This window comes from Plodia interpunctella, chromosome 20 (assembly GCF_027563975.2).
Source record: "Plodia interpunctella isolate USDA-ARS_2022_Savannah chromosome 20, ilPloInte3.2, whole genome shotgun sequence".
Classification (NCBI taxonomy): Eukaryota; Metazoa; Arthropoda; class Insecta; order Lepidoptera; family Pyralidae; genus Plodia; species Plodia interpunctella.
The window spans coordinates 567,739-584,730 of NC_071313.1; the positions used below are offsets into that span (position 1 = coordinate 567,739).

A 16,992-nucleotide genomic window follows, 5' to 3' on the forward strand; every position below is an offset into this window, starting at 1 on the left:
ATAAAATTTCTCGTAATCATACACATACTTTATCAAAATAATATGCACGCACAAGCTGAGATAACATAAAAATTATATTAATAAATGTATTTATTTCTAAATCAATTGTAATAGTATAAAAAAATTGGTCAAACCGTAACAATCGATTCGGGGAAACCAATTACCAATTACATATACACAGGAATTGATTTAAAGAATATGAATTATCTTCTATTTAAACTGTTCTGCATGAAAAGACAACCATTTATAAACACACGATAGAAAAGGAGCATTACGCCGGGAAAAAAGTTTAAGATCCAGGAATAGCGCGGGCCGCGATGACAGGGAATTTATTATCCATTCGGGATGACATACTGCGAAATGGGGTAGGTGGGGTACCAAGGATTCTCGATTCTAGCGGAATCGAGTTCGAGGTGAGTTTCCAAAAATTAGAGTAACTCTCCGAGATGTTTGTTAACATTGTCAATAGAAATTAATTAATTAAAAAACGTTGTTTGTTTAGATACATTTAAATTATTTTTAAAAACAAAAGCTAACATACATAATCAAAACAAATGAAAAATTAGCTTAGATCTTTGATCAAAAATAACTGAAAATTAAATACTCATTATAAATTGTTGATTTACAAACTCGATTATAATCAAGACTAATAATGGAATAATAGACATTTGGTTAATTTCAGCACTATATAGCGATGGTGATCGATTATAGTGATTTCAAAAATTCCACACAATGTAAAACTTATATATTTTCAAAAATCAATACTTTCTCCGCAAAGATCCGCTGGTACGGCGTTTTGTAAATACTTTAATAGAGGTGGCGTTCACATATGACGTGACGTATGGGGTTTTAATTAGGACTTCCTTTGACGACCACCGCCGGCGAGCGTAAATTAGACGCGCTCTCAATGTTTTGTTTGATCAGCCCAAATAGAGACTTCATTCTTGCTGACAAAATTATACACCAATATTTTATATTTATTTTGAAAGAATCTTTTTAGAAAATTTTCTATGGAATAAACATTTCTTTTTCTACCCTCCAATTAGATTATAGATATCTTATTACTCTATATAATAAAAAATAAATTAATATATTCTTGGTGAAATTTAGTTCCGTACCTACTTCTTTTTCCCTTTTTTGTCAACTGCATCTGCTTCACAATTGCTAATTGTTCATGGACATGACAAAGTAACGATTTAAATTTAAATTATTGTTTTTACGTCGTTATTATTTTTCTAAGAAATCTAAATATCAATCAACGAGTCGGAAATCTGATACAATTCTTAATTTCAACAAGAATTTGTTAAAATTAAAAAGCAGCTTTTTTAATAGGATATTGCTATTGACATGGTGAATGTCAGTCGGTACCAGGGTACCAGGATATCAAAGGAGCTGTCCCCGAGGAGTTCGCGGAATCGCTTCGCCCGGCTCCCACGACATAAATACTGACGCGGAGGGACGTAAAGCAATGTCAGCTTGATGTTAAGATACGTTCATAGGAAAATAAATACTTAAAAATAAATATGCTTTTAGTTGATGCCGACTACTGTCCTTAATATAAGGTTAACGGTTTCCCGGTTACTTCTTCAGCTACGTTTTTTCTCCACTTTTTACGGTCTTCGGCGTCCTTACTTAACAGACCATTGGTACAAACCTTCAAGTCAGCACATTTTTTTACCCTTTTTACCAGTAAAAATGGAAAGCTACCTAAGCTAAAAACCTAGACGTTTTCCATATTTCATCATTAAACGAACAATGATAATTTTCAAGTCACACAGTTCCGAGAATAGTCACGTTCAAACAAACACAAAATCTTCAGTATTTTTCTATTACTTAGCAGATTGCTCATCCGTATGAATACTGTAAATTTGCTATTTATTTTAATTAGTTTTAACTGCAGTGAAATATAGCTCGAGTCGAGCGATGAGCAAGTCACGAAATGCAATAAAATATAAACAATAATGCAGTCTATCAATACAAATCAAAAGTGCGGGGTTTCCGTTGGTCGAGAAGCTCATTAGTATAATTAAGGTAATTACAGCTCATTAAAGAAAATATTTGACAAAAGTTTTTTACAAGAAAAACACTTCCCCAAAGCTTTTATTGTCGACCGACAAATCTTGTTGCATTGATCGCGTGACAAAAAAAAAACATTTCATTAATATATCATTTTTACCTTTGAAGAGTTCCCTAGTTGGAAACTGATTCTGCTTGCACCATCAGGTCATGGTTATCATAATAATGCATTGTCATGGAAATTGAAGCGACGCGACGTGGAAAACTTCATCTTTGCAGGGACTATACGTGTACGAAGTACGAAGCTTAACATGCATGAATTGCTTACATACTAAATAAAACCTTATTAAATGCAGGTTCTTCCATTGATATCTTACTAATACTCACTCTACTATATATTAAGTCATGACTTGAGTTATACTTTGTTTTAAATAAAACAATGTCACAGAAACAATGAATTCAGTTACTGCGGGTATCATTTGACTATCAAATAGCAGTTATATATTTGACTGTCAGCGATACAGGGGTGGCCATTACTGCATCGTTGAAATAATATGAATTAATACAATATAAATATTATCTAATACAAGCGGGCGACACGTGGCGACGGACGCATTATTAATGCTTCCTATCTGTTTTGACACACCTTGTCTGGTACGGTCTGTAGAAACGTGCAAATTTAATCATTTCTTTTTGTATTCTTTTATTTACAAGCATGTCCCGTTGTCTTCTCGTTCAGTCTCAAATTCAAATTCAAATCAGATTCAAATTCAGATTCTTCACAGACCTTCAACTAACTGAAACAAACTACTGGCATTTCTTCTGTGTTTGACTTTTGAGTAACTAAAAACTAATTTTAGTTCTTAATTCCAAAGTGTTTAATTTCGTAATTTGATTAATTTACTATTTTATTATCTACACTCCTTGTCTAGACGAATCAGACAAACTGAATCTTAAAAATGCAACTAAACAACATTGTATTTTTGACTGCAAATGTTTACAAACGGACACTCTATATAGCTCAAATTTGATTATAACACGCTCTGTCGCTTACCCAAACGGATCGCTTTAATACTTTTTCTTTTCCACTTCGCACAGTCATCAGCATCCTTAATTGAACCACTGGCTTTGTACTAATCCAGAATTTATTTTGATTTATATTATTTGATTTTTTCAAGTTGCCTAAAGGAATCAGGCATAACTTTTACGACTACGAACTGTCATCAACCAGTCATTTGGTTTTATGATTTTGCCGACTGTACATAGAATTCGCCAGGGCCGAACTAGGGTTGTCGAGCGCGCCGTTTCCCGACGTCACCGGCTAATGGGCGCACTTGTCACGTCCGCGTTATTTACTGCAAGAGATTACAATCGCGGTTTGGGACGCGCAAGCCGCTCATCTTTGTAGGGCTGACAGCTCTCATTTTTATTTTATTTTTCAACCAGTTTTAGTTCGTTTGGGCCGGATTTTTGCCGAAATTTAGAAAGCTCTGACTGAGCTAATGATATTGATGTTTTTTTCGCAGAATAAAGGCACATACTAAGAATGATATTGTGCTGAATCAAAGAACAAACAATGTATGCCGTCATCATAATTGTAAACAGTGTCTAAAGCTTTTAATTATTATTTCTCAGCCTTTTATTTCTCATGGTAACAGGCACAGAAAATAAAGTCTTTGCTCGAGTGTTAACCCTAAATCCACGAAAAGGGACGTGCCTTGTAAAAAACTCGTTATATACGAAAACGCTTTCCGATATCTAGTCCCGCCAAATACATTGAACAATATCAGTTTCTTTAAATTCAGATTTTTTTTTTATGTTTATCCTTCGTAATTGTGGGAGAGTTATATTTCGAGTAGCTCTCGACTAAACACTAGAGCGTAACAGCCACATGTCTTTTGCAATAAACTGTTTTCTTTCTCTCATTCTTTCTTTCTCTGCGTCAACTAAATTTCTATTTTTTATCTACCGCTTGCGCGCAATATTTAATATTTTATCTACGAGTACGCTGGTCCTTTTATCAGTTGTATCTCCATAGCCCCGAGCCGATGGGACGTCACATGCGTATTGACAGCTCCTGCATATTTATGAGCGCCTGGTGAACGTAGTTAATTTATTCCGATTTCACCCCCCGAATATGTTTCAAGGTTTTTATTACTTTTGATAAGCAAAAAACAAAGGGAGCAACAATTCTATTTTAATAAAATTTTATCAAATGGACTGAAAACAAAACGTACTACTTCATGTATAAAATGGTAATATGTTTAAATAGATAATTTATATCGTTGTACTATGGATACAGACAGGACTTAAGATAATATCGTGGAAGGACCATATTCGTAGATGGGTTTCCACCTAGTATTTTCCCAGTTACTTTCCAAATAATTGCTAAAACCCTAAGAACAGAGGGGTTAGTGTCTGTCTTTTATTTTTTTAAATAAAAAAGTTTTTTTTTTCACATTTTAGCCGTACCTTTACTACTGCTTTCCATTTGATTATGACAGGATATAAATCAGAATCACACGTGGCACATCCCACGCCGCTCTCAGCCTCCCCGACTAGATCACAAAGGCTCACGATATTCCGTGACCGGGTACCATTAGAGGGAGATTGCGCTCTTAGGGTTGTCTAATTGTTTCACACGTAATGCGTGTTTTCTGGTCGTGTTATGAGGTTATTAAAGTGACCGACATGTGCTTTTTTTCAAATTCGCTTAATTTCTCCTAGAATAAATACATTGTAAGCACTAGATCAACTCTATATGGACATTAAATCATGTCATCAAGTGTAATCAGATAAAACTTACCAGCACCACTTTTTTGCGTCATTTATTTATTTATTTAAACAACAACAGCATCATAAAAGAAGTCTTAGACTTTAGTCAGTATATCTTCAACAAACAGCAAATTTACGACCAATTTGGAACGATTATTGAATAGACATTTTGATTTTGAATCATCAATGAAAAAATCACTTTAGCATCCAAAGTGTAATTCCCAAAATATAACAAAAATCAATTCATATTTTTCGGGCGACATTTGGACTTTAAAGTTTGATCGCTAATACTCATATTAAATGTAGCAAAATTGGGTAGAATTGATTTCCATTTGTTTTTATTTTTAACCTCCGACGCAAAAAGAGGGCTGTTATATTAAATTTAAATAACAGATATACACACTTAGCGGTCAAACTTATTTGACCGCTAAGTGTGTATATCTGTCTGTGTACGTGGCACCGTAGCTCATCAACGGGTGAACCGATTTGGATGCGCCTTTTTTTTATTTGATAGCTAATTTTAATTGGAGGTTCTTATATATGTTTGATCAAAATCGGTTCAGCCGTTCAAAAATTGTAGCAAAATAGATATTGACAGTCTGGGGCTTTTTAATTTGTCTAACAAAGAAACTAGTGTTCGCTTGTATGGAATTTAATGGAAGAAAAGCGTGTCTCAATTAATTTATAAAAGAAGCACATAATACCGATATTATAGTACCCACCTAATGTTATTAATAACGTGTTTCCACGAGTTTAACTTTATTTTTAAATTCATTTATCGTGTTACATAGACATGTGCTAAAGAATTCTTATAAATTGTTACATTTTATGACCGCTAAGAAGCATGAATTGCGATAGAAATTTATATATTACAAGCTCAATATGTTATTTTATAAGCCAATTAAAAACCATTATTAAAGTTGAAAAATTATGATACTTTGCGTTTGTGTGAATAATAGAAATCTATAATCTCTGCCTCGCCAGAAACAGGCGTACTGTTTATTTCTTTCTCGCTATTGGCCGTTGCATTCCAGGCTGTGACGCACCGAATCCCTAGAAAAAAATAGACCTAAAAATTGTGAACTTGGCTGTGATTTTAAGACCAGTCGCGTGACGTGAGCCCTCTTTGGAATTGTTGTTTTTGCAAGCAGTTTATCAACTGCTTTATTTTTTTATTCCTTAATCGCCTCGCTCGACATCCGCAGTAGTGTATGGAGTGGTCCTTATTTGAGGGCGGAAACCACTCGACACAATAAGCAGAGTATCATCTAAATATTCTCATTATATTTATCTTTATCTACCATACCTTAGGCTTAATAGCGATCTGTGTGTGATGGACGGTGTGGGAACTTTTGAAAGTAATCTCTAAATAGAAATTGCAATAAATGCTCTCTACAATCTTGGAAAACATTTTGCAGGTAACGAAATTCCTTCTAGAGATTTGATCTGGGAAAATTTTTACACAATTTACTACACAATATGTAATTTTAAAACTATTAATATATACAAAAATTATAGGATCTGTGTTATTTGACAATATACTCGTGTGTACACAGAGATAGAAAGAGACAAACAGTAAATAGGAAAGTGAGTACAAAGGTACTGCTTATTTCAAACTAGCGACCCGCCCTGGCTTCGCTGAGGTAAAATCATAATAAATTATACACATATACCCGCCTCTTGAATTACTCCATCTATTAAAAAAACCACATCAAAATCCGTTGCGTAGTTTTAAAGCAGGAAACGATTTTGTTTTATATTTATTTCAAATGAATTTTTTTCCAGCCGACCCATGAGAGGCTTTCTTGATAAAAATAACCCCATATCTCAATCCAGATTTCATCAAAAATTCAGTAGTTGAGCTCAGATCTGCGTAAAATGAGAATCCGTTCCTCCACCCTCCCAGCCAGTGGTCTTCCTATGCATACCAAGGACGTTTTTTTTCTTCCCAGTTTACCTTGTTAGGTGGTAGGGTAATCTCAGGTAGGGTTGGAGTAAGAATAGGTAAAGGCAGACAGTTGTATAATAATATAATTAATAAATAAAATACAGACCAAATAAATAAAAAAATATAAACTATAGTACTACAACTAAATCACTGTAAAATTTAGAACACTTTTCCGAAACATATTAAAACACATACCCTTCAAGGATCTATAAATAATTTAAGATATTTTATTATATATATATTTTATTATTACAGCGTACGTGTGGTACGTGCCGATATCGTTATGGTAATGCATGCGTCAAAATGTGATTTCAAAATATCAAGTGGAACAATAATTTAAAATTTTGAATTTAGACTGAAAGAAATAAAAATCATGCCAGCGCGCACGCGATTTGACTAAAGAGGTCATAATGCGTGGCGTTACAACCTTAATTTCACATATCAGGTAACAGATATTTGTCTTCCCGTGGTACACCTTTCTTACTGATTATATTTTTCGGAATGCTCCATAGCCGGGGAAATTTAGAGAACAACATAACACACAAAACAAACTGAAAACATTATAAACGTTTCACAATAAGTTCAAAGTGACGGTACATGGAAATATGGTCATTGCGTCGATTTGTGCCTTGCGAGAAAACGAAAATTTCACACGAACGAAGTCACGGCCACAGCCGACATCGAGCCGGGTTATTAGGGTTATTAGATATCGTGTAATTAGCGTACAAGCAACTCGTGGGGCGAGTGCTGTATTGATTGGTACATAATGGCCAAATTTGGGGAGCAAGAATGTTCTATTGTTGTCGACGTTTTATTGAATGGACCTGCCCCGATATCATTAGTTAATTGGGGGGCTCGACTGTGTTGCTGTCAGTGTGTGTTCACACATCTTGAAGTTCAGAATTATGAGAAAGTTTCTCGATTGAGGATGGCTGACTTCACTTTTTAATATTATTGCTCATTCGTTCCAACGATGGTTTTGTCAATGTCAAGGTTAAGAATTGTTGCAGAAGAAATTCTCTCTCTCCCGGTTCCTTCTTTAGCCGATGAGCGTTGGAGTCCAGGATCCGCTTTCCTACTTTTTCCGTCTCCACTTCGCACGGAAGCATGCTAATATTGTAGAAGAAAGTATTGAACAGTTAAAATCTGCTGTTAACTTAATAAGTTCAAAATCATCATTATCTTTCTGTCGTCATTATAAATGAAAGCGCAATATGGCTCCATTAAAACACAATTTCGTGTGTTCAATTACAAGTTCAGTTGAATTGCCTCATTGTAATAAATCACAAGTTTTCCAAACAAACTAAAATGCAATTATACTAGTACAATGTGCTTTGCAATGCGAGGGTGCCGGTTACTACAGGGTTGTCCAATATTCCAAATGATATAAATTGTCCTCAATTTTATTATGTACAGACAGACTCTCGACATAATATAGTATATCCTTACAGACGCCTTATTAAATTGTTTACCGAAAAATTGATTAGCCAGTGAAATCACTGGCTAATCAATTTTTCGGTAGAAAATAGAAAACATAATTCTATATATATTTATATAGAATTATGTTTTCTATAAACACCATGTCACTGTCATCACTACATGTTATAAAACAAAGTACTCTGCTGCGTCTGTCTGTTTGTTCGCAAACTCTTGAAACTACCGAGTGGATTTTTGTAAGGCTTTCACCAATATATATAGTGATTCCTGAGGAAGGTTTGCAAATAAATAAATTTTCATGTGCAAACACATGAGTGTCTTTGGGAACCCTATAGTCTCAAGCAGCCCCGGCCAGGTCCCCAGGGTCTGTCTCGTCTCATTGTGGACCAATTTGTCAGAGGGTTGCCGCCCTCCCGTGATGGGATTTCACGGGATGCACTCCCTTTTATGGGTTCGCGAAGAGGTACCGAAAACACAACTAGAAAAACGATTTCTACAATGCATGTAATACGTGCATGGAGTTGAAACAAATTTTTATTCGACTATTAAGTTTCTCTGTAATTTGTTTATTGAAAGTACTTTTGCCAAACGAAAGTTTGTAAGGTTGTGTGTATGTTTGTTAGTCTTTCACGCAAAATTACTAGACCGGTCTAGTAGACAGATTATTATGAAATTTTGTACATGGGTACACTATAACTTGGAATAACATTTTATCCTACAAATTCCCACGGAGCGAAGCCCCGAGGTACAGCTGTAACCTTAATTTTCAAATGTTAAACCGTAATTTTCAAATTTTGAAGCAGGTACGTTTACATTACACCCTTTACCAATTGCGATAATTTCAGTTTTTACCATAAAAATATATAAAAACGGTACACCAAAAAAAGAACATCGATGAACATATTAGTTTTTATAATATTATTTAGATTAATGATCAGTTAGTTACGTAAGAAGGAACGTGCGATGCGCATCGAATTTAGAATCAGCTGCATTTCTTTGGAGGCGCTTAAAAAAGAAAGTCAATAAAACCGTCCACGAAACAACATAATTTAGGGCCGACCAATGCGAGACGCTGAGACAAGTCGTCGTCTGATTTACACACAAATTATTGTACAAATAAATTTAACTACTAACGAACTATACGACCCTGGTACTTCGGTTTACGACCACGTGACATCTTTAGCGTTTTATATCTGTTTTTAATTCGACGACACAATAAAATTCCAGTTAGAATAAATTTGTTTATTATATTCTTATGAATTTAACTGTCTATAATTTTCTCTTTGTTTTATTTAAACTAGGTACCTACATAATAAAATTTCTTATGTAGGACAACATACTTCAAATATCTTATACTTTCAACCTCATGCACCAGTTACTCCTTGTTAAATGAAAAAGTGACTCCTTGTTAACTGAAATTTTGTATTGTTATATTAAAACCATTAATTACTTACTGCAAATATTGCGTCTAAACTCCTAAACTTGCAAAAGAAACGTACTAACACAAATTTATCTTTGATTCCAGGTGTTGAAATACTGCGAACACCTCCACGGCAAATGGTACTTCAGCGAGATTCGCGCCATCTTCTCCAGGCGGTACCTGCTGCAGAATGTGGCCGTCGAGATGTTCCTGGCAAGCAGAAGTAAGTCACCTCTTTCATTCTAGCATGTTTCCGGTTTCATACAAGGCTGTGACGCCGCTAAGCCCAGGGATAGCGTAAAAAATAATTAACACTTAAAATGATGATTCGGCTATGTGTGTATCACAACCTATCGCCTGCCTGACGTCAACACTCCTTGGAATATTGGTATTGTTGCTAACGCTGGTAGTCAGCTACCGGTGAAAAGACGACAGATTAACTGCCAGTTATTTTCTTTCCTCTCTCCTAGCTACGGCTTTTTCTAAAGATCTCAAGTTAAGAGAGTTAGTTAAAGACACTATAAGCATATTATGTCGGCTTTACATTATCGCAATACACTTTTCCGGTTACATTACGTACATTGCGGTTTTTCATTGCGGTAAATAAAAACTCGCATACATGCTACGCAATGTTCATATTTTTCCGTGGGTGTCTGAGTTCGGCGATAATGTGTAGTGTAATTTTGTATGTAGTGTACACTATGTGATAGCGATAGTGTACATTTTCCTGAAAACCATTTGTTTCTCCATTCCAGCGTCGATATTCTTCGCATTCCCCGACCAGGCGACGGTGAAGAAAGTCATCAAGGCGCTGCCCAGGGTTGGCGTCGGCATCAAGTACGGCATCCCGCAGACCAGGTCAGTGTACACTATATTATCATCTATTACGTAGTGATACGGCTTATATTTGGATGTTTATACAGCTTTTAACCATCAGTAAACACCAATTTCTTCCGATAACTGTTGCTAACAGATGTGATCAACATAAAATACAATAAAAATGGATGAAATAAGTTCGTCACACGGTCAGGTGAACTGACCAGCTTGTGAAAAAACAATGTTAGTTTTCAGGTCTGATTAGCTGATCAGACAATTTTAATTTTATAGGACAACAAGTAAATGTTGATATTTGTCTGTTGCGGAAACTTGTGTTTCAAAATTTTATTAACGTGATGAAATTTTCAAAATGGTAGGCTTTTTTTTTATATAAATCTTAAAAAGTTTCAACAAGTCCAATTCGATTGATCGTACGCATTATACTGCCATCTACAAATTTGACAGTGAACTAAATAAACTTTATTCAGCCTACTCACATTTGACTAAATGGTGTTTTAATATCGATCGACGTTGCACCTGCTTATCATATTTGTTTGCTCTGTCATTAAATAGATGGCGCAACCGGTAAGTAGCCATTTCTATTATTAGTTAAAGCCTGGCACCATTGTTACGTTGCGTTGCGTTGACGAGGCACGTTGCGGCTTCGATGTGGTTGCGGTTTTGACAATTTCTGCGTTGCCATCGACGGATATCAAAACAACGGAGCACAACTGAGCAATGGGGCCGCGCTCTTAGCATTATAAGTACGTCTTCGTCATTCTAGAATTTACCCAGAATTTCTATTCTGGGAGATACAGTTTGATCTCAATTCTAATTCCAGATCCCAGTTTTCATCTATTTACGTACCTACTTTTTAGACGTTGAATTATTTAATTAATTTGAAAGAAAGGCAAACCGAATATAAAATAAAACAATACAACTGAAAAACAACACTTTATATTATTATTACAAATAGATTAGTTTTATATCATCACAGACAGTCAACGAACTCTCAGTCACCCTGTGTAATAACTTATAGCATCCTTGCGCTAAAAAAAATTGTTGCACTTTATTATTGCTAAAACACTATAATTATTTGAATGATAGGATACAACATAATTTAATATCAGCTAAAAGTTTATTGCCACATTGTTTTAAATGTATCATGTATTAATTTTCTACAATAAGTCATTGTTTGTTTGTGCAATCCTAAAGTGCAGCGGTACAATTATCAACGGTAAAATCTGTTCTAGCGAAAATATCACTCTCGGCCAGTGCAATCACAATGCACATTTGTACTTAATTTGAATTTAATATTAATACATGTCACCTTGTATACAAAACTAACTAATTATGTCTACGGAATGTAACATTATAAAAAACTATATAAAAATCACTCACAACTTACAATAGTAATTACAAACTGTACAATGTCTCTTTAACTATTAATTACTATAAGGAACATTACTTCTTTTCTATCTCTTTCTCCTGCACCCAGTAGGGAGCGAAGACTTCTTGATTCTTTTCTAAAGAAACTGCCGCGCCTGCACTGTGCCTCCTCTGTACTGGTTTTCCTTCTATGCTAAATCTTTTCTCTTTTGTGTAGCCAGCCTCAGCGTCTGAATCCTTTCTTTCGTCGAATTGCTTCATGATTTCTGTTAAGGACTTCCCTTTGGTCTCTGGCAGGAACCAGTAACAATACGCAGCACCTAACAAAGCACAGCCACCGAATAGATATAAAGTACCATTTGAAGTCAACATATTCTCCAACTGAGGATAAGTTTTGATATTAAAGAATATAAGAATGTAGGCACAACATGATGTTGCGCCAGACATCACTCCTCTAATATCCTGAGGATATAACTCTCCGGACATTATCCAAGGTAACTGTAAGAATCCCACCATACTGAATGATACGTGTAATAGTACGCAAGCTAATTTGACCAATGGTGGTCCGTTGACAGTGGCACAAACAGCTGCTCCTAACATCGCCATGCCTAACAATAATCCCGAAGTAGCAGCTAATGTCTTTCTTCTAAAACTATTTATTAAACACGCACCGACTGCCCCCATGAATACTCTAACTCCGCCGACGATAATGGAAGCTGTGAACTCATTAACACTGGTCCCGACAGACTTGAAGAAGTCAACAGCGTAATACAGTATCACGTAAATACCAGACATCTCTTGGAAGATGAAGAATACTATTAGGAGGATGAAAGGCTTCAAAACGCTCCTCCGTTTGAATAAGCACATTTTCTCTTTGAAGGTCATGGATTCCCCGCTCTTGCGATCTTTGGTGAATTCCATTAATTCTTGCTGAGCGGTGCTATTGTTTTGTCTCAGCCAAAACATCGCGCTGTAAGCGTCTTTCATGTGCCCTTTAGAGGCTAGCCATAATGGTGATTCTGGAGCGAAATACATTAAAGTTGGAGTTAGGAGAGAAACTCCCGCGCAAATGGCAGCGACTTTCCTCCAGTGTATGAATGCTCCTAAGGAATAGACGATGAAGATCCCAGTGGAGACCAGCCCAGGGCCTAAGGCGCTGAGGACGCCTCGTTTCTCAGGGGTTGTGATTTCTGCCACGTAGATGTAAGAGACTGTTGACATTCCTGGAATTGAAACCATTGAAAATTTATTTTTTGAATTAGATAAGATATATAATCCTATATAGAAGTAGATGTTGATTGCATATGTTTATTAAACCGATATATAGCTAAAAAGGAGCTAACTATAATTGCTCTTTAAAGATAATATTAATTTTAAAGTTAACCTAACATGTATTTTAGTCCTAAACTATGCCCAAAATGGATTTAGTTTATAGCCTTATTTATTTATTACTATTTAGAAAGTACAAACATACCTAACCTATATTCAATACATAACCTATATTCAATAGTGAATAATTTGAGTATTCTATAGTAGACGTAGTTAAGCTGTGTAGATTTAATTATATCAGAAACCAACTTACCAATAGTGAACCCGGTGATAAACCGGCCGACGCACAAGAACACATAAGTCTCAGAGAACGCTATGACGAGCCAGCCGATCAGATTCGGCAGCACTATGCTCTGCAGCAGCAGCCGCCTGCCGACCGCGTCCACCATCATCCCGCCCAGCAACGCCCCCACCGGGTTTGAGATCACGCCCAGGCTTGCTGAAATGACAATTCAGATATTCTTCATTTCATATTTTGAAAGATAAAATAACAAAAGTAATCGATCCCATGCTAATACATTAATCAGTCTTTGTTATATTTTACTTTTCATTTTTTGTCTTTATTCGATTCATAATTTATTTGCAAACATGTGCAGCATAATGAGAACAAAAAAAGAGTGCATTTAAACATGTACCCAGAATGGATGGAGCAATGTTATTATCCTATTTCATCTTCAAGGTATAATCTTCATCTTTGCATCTATCTAATTGAACTGTGAATTTGATTAGAAATTGTCCATGACAAGTGCATTAGTATAATCATCACTTCATCGTCTCATGTACGGTTTATTTATGGAAATACTTTGATTTAAAAAAAAGTCTTAATAAGTCTATGTGTCTTCTAATGACCAACAGATTTTCATCAAGAGGTCTACACAAGGAATTCTTTCGTTTTAGTAAATGCTAATGTTGTAGTAGATATATAGGGGTATGGACTAGAGAATTGATAAATTGAGTGCGCTAATCATAACCGCCTGACCCCAGAACGTGCCATTGAATGTAACCACCTGCTTTAAACCCTCAGCCATTATCTACCAGCACACACTCGACGCTGTGTAAACAATGATATGAAACAGCGGTTGTTAGTTTTTCCACTGTAATCGCTGTTTGTGTGACGACTGTGATTGTGTGATTGTCATCATTTAACGCGTGTATGACTGTATGAGGGAGTAGATGTATATGCTCCGTTGTAACTTGATTTTTAAATCGAACACTTTCTGTAGAGTTCATCTCTCGTTTAGTTGATATAGATTTGAGTAAAAATGTAAAATTGTATCTTGCTTTTGAGCAAGATTATCAATAATTCGCGGTTATGTGGAGTTAAGTTGATTGATAGTTATGAGAATTTACCTATTCGTTTCATCATTGTCATTCAAAACAGCGGTTCCAATAATGGTACCAAATGGATTAATGCCTTTTCTTCGTCGTTTGTTTGTCGTAATGTATATTGTTGATATGAATGTAAGTATGGAACTATTATTAGTATATTCATTGACCTGAAAAACGTGATGTTTTGTCGAGCTCTCGTTTGGCTCGCTTTCAGATGTGAAAATAAATGTTGTCACCTCCATTCACGTTTCATTTCTATTACCGACACTGATTTTGTTTCCTTTCGAATAGGAACAAGTTATCAGTAAAAACTTTGATCAAAACAAATCTATACTTTTGAATTCTTCCAATATTTACAAAGAAATTGCGTCCAATTGTGACTTTTGTCTTTTGACTTATAATTCTGTGCTTCACAATCTTCTGTACATAACAGTGATTTTTATTGAAGCAAACAGCAATTCTATTTAAACATACGCACGTATAATATAGCTTTCTAATATTGTTTCACATTAACACATCTAATAAGGAATATCGAATCGCGTGTTTCACCACGTGGTTTGTTTATCACGGACATTATTTGATTAAAGGAAATGCCCTCGAATAGGTGTTGCATACAATTTTATTCCTTTGTTCGTGTTATCGAAGCGTAGTGGTGACGAATTTCACATTCACCTTTTGACGCTATTTGTAATTTTTCTATTTCATACCTAATCTAAAGAAATAGCTGGTTATTTTCAAGCTACATGTTACATTCAGTTACACGTGACTCACATTTCAAATTACAAGCGATTCCTACAATAATTGGAAAGTCATTGCCAACACTATATCAACTTTCCTAGACCAAATACTAAGCCATCATTATTTAGTCACAATCTAGTTCTTGCCAGCTATATACTTTACAAACATCGACCCCAACTGACAAATATCCTGCTCCTTCAAAATATGAAAAAATACATACCTATCCATGAGCTCTGTTCATATGTGATATTCGGGTACTCGTGCGTGTACTGGGGCAACAGGACCGCTGAGAAGCCCTGGCAGAAGCCCACCGATATGTTGATAGACTGCGCGGCCAGCGCTGCCAATACCTGCAACCAATTTATGATATCCTGGTAGATAGACCACATAAGCACTTTCGCTTCACATACAAAACTCATTGGACAGATAGTTCTTCTAAATAATAATAAATGTCGTCTGGTGTTTACGTTATTTTCTATGAATAGAGTAATATGTTCGTCAATTTCATTCTATTAATTGCTCAATAAACACTGTAATTAACTGAAGCGAAGCCGAAGCGTAACCGAAGAACGCACATGATAATTTACTTAAAATGAGCCATTGTTACAACAACAATTTAGAATGAATATGCTATGCGCTGGACAATTGTTCGGGCGACTCGCAACGTGGACAGAGAATTACTGGCATATAAACAGTAAATAATTACAATTATGTAACATCGTATTTTAACGCCCTATTGTTAGCAGGTGTTTGAGCCTTTACTATGAGTATTTGTTTTGGGATTACTTTTTAATGATATTTTGTTATAAGTGAAAATAAATTGAACTGACACAACGAAAACGTTAGAGTAATAATATGAATAAGAAGCCACATATTGGTTTCAAATTATATCAATAGCAATAAATGTAGTATAAATACTCGAAAAGAAGAAGTATTGAACTGACCATTTGAATTGGTCCGTAAAGATAGATAGCTGTTGTTAAAACAGAGCGAATATGAAATTGTCAAATGCCTAAAGAGCTAGCTCCAAAATGATAATGTTCTGACATCAAATCATCATCAAATGTAATTTTCTCTTGACGTTGACAATTGGAGTCAGCGAGCGGAACGCAATCCCATATATTATCGCTAAAGAAGCTACAGGTGATTACACCATGACTTTGCTTCAGATGAAGAAGACCCAACAATTATAGTGAACACGTTTAGAACGAGTAGTGTGACCAGAAATTAGAATATTATGCGTAATAATTACGATACGAAAAAATGCTAATGTCGATCATTGCGCGTGTAATTAGGAAAATGAGAATCCCGTCATTCGTGTATTGTCATTGTGATTTAAAGTACTCATATTATTGCTAAGGAACTACGCACTGATTACTACTAAGGTACTTGCCTTTTGATTAGTCAATTCTTCAATAGTGTAAACCTAATCATTTACAATTAATTGGTGGTATGTGTAATGTATGTTATCAGTTATTGTAGTTACGTCATATATTATAGTTTTGTACATTTTCTATTTATTAATTACTCTCAAAAAGTATCTTAGTCATAAATTTTGCATCAGCTAACGATTTATGCATTATAAACATAATATTTAATTGTTACATTGACTTTATGTTCGTGCCATTAAAGGGACAAGCAGAAACGATGCGTATCTCCAGTTACTATGGAAGTATAGATATTCCTAGTATAAACATAGATACTCCACATTGATCACTCACCTCGACATTATGATTATTGTGAATTTTGCAAAATGAAAAATCGTATCGGATTATCCGGGAAAATCCCTTTTAAT

General features: G+C 35.2%; 2 protein-coding genes across 23 annotated transcripts in view; one reads left to right on the plus strand and one right to left on the minus strand.

Annotated features, from left to right (window-relative positions):
• The window catches only part of rg (rugose), a 397,734-nt gene that overhangs the window by 330,106 nt on the left and 50,636 nt on the right, over positions 1-16,992 (plus strand). For all 20 annotated transcript variants that reach the window (XM_053760674.2, XM_053760671.2, XM_053760675.2 and 17 more), the window contains 2 exons: positions 9,702-9,819; positions 10,352-10,454. In XM_053760674.2, the coding sequence (XP_053616649.1) occupies positions 9,702-9,819; positions 10,352-10,454 (221 nt within the window). The remainder of the gene's footprint in view (positions 1-9,701; positions 9,820-10,351; positions 10,455-16,992) is intronic.
• LOC128678839 (facilitated trehalose transporter Tret1-2 homolog) overlaps positions 11,354-16,992 on the minus strand; it is a 38,716-nt gene continuing 33,077 nt past the window's right edge. For all 3 annotated transcript variants that reach the window (XM_053760691.2, XM_053760693.1, XM_053760692.1), the window contains exons 3-5: positions 15,418-15,547; positions 13,384-13,569; positions 11,354-13,024 (exon numbers count right to left, since the gene is read on the minus strand). In XM_053760691.2, the coding sequence (XP_053616666.1) occupies positions 11,877-13,024; positions 13,384-13,569; positions 15,418-15,547 (1,464 nt within the window). In that variant the 3' untranslated portion in view covers positions 11,354-11,876. The remainder of the gene's footprint in view (positions 13,025-13,383; positions 13,570-15,417; positions 15,548-16,992) is intronic.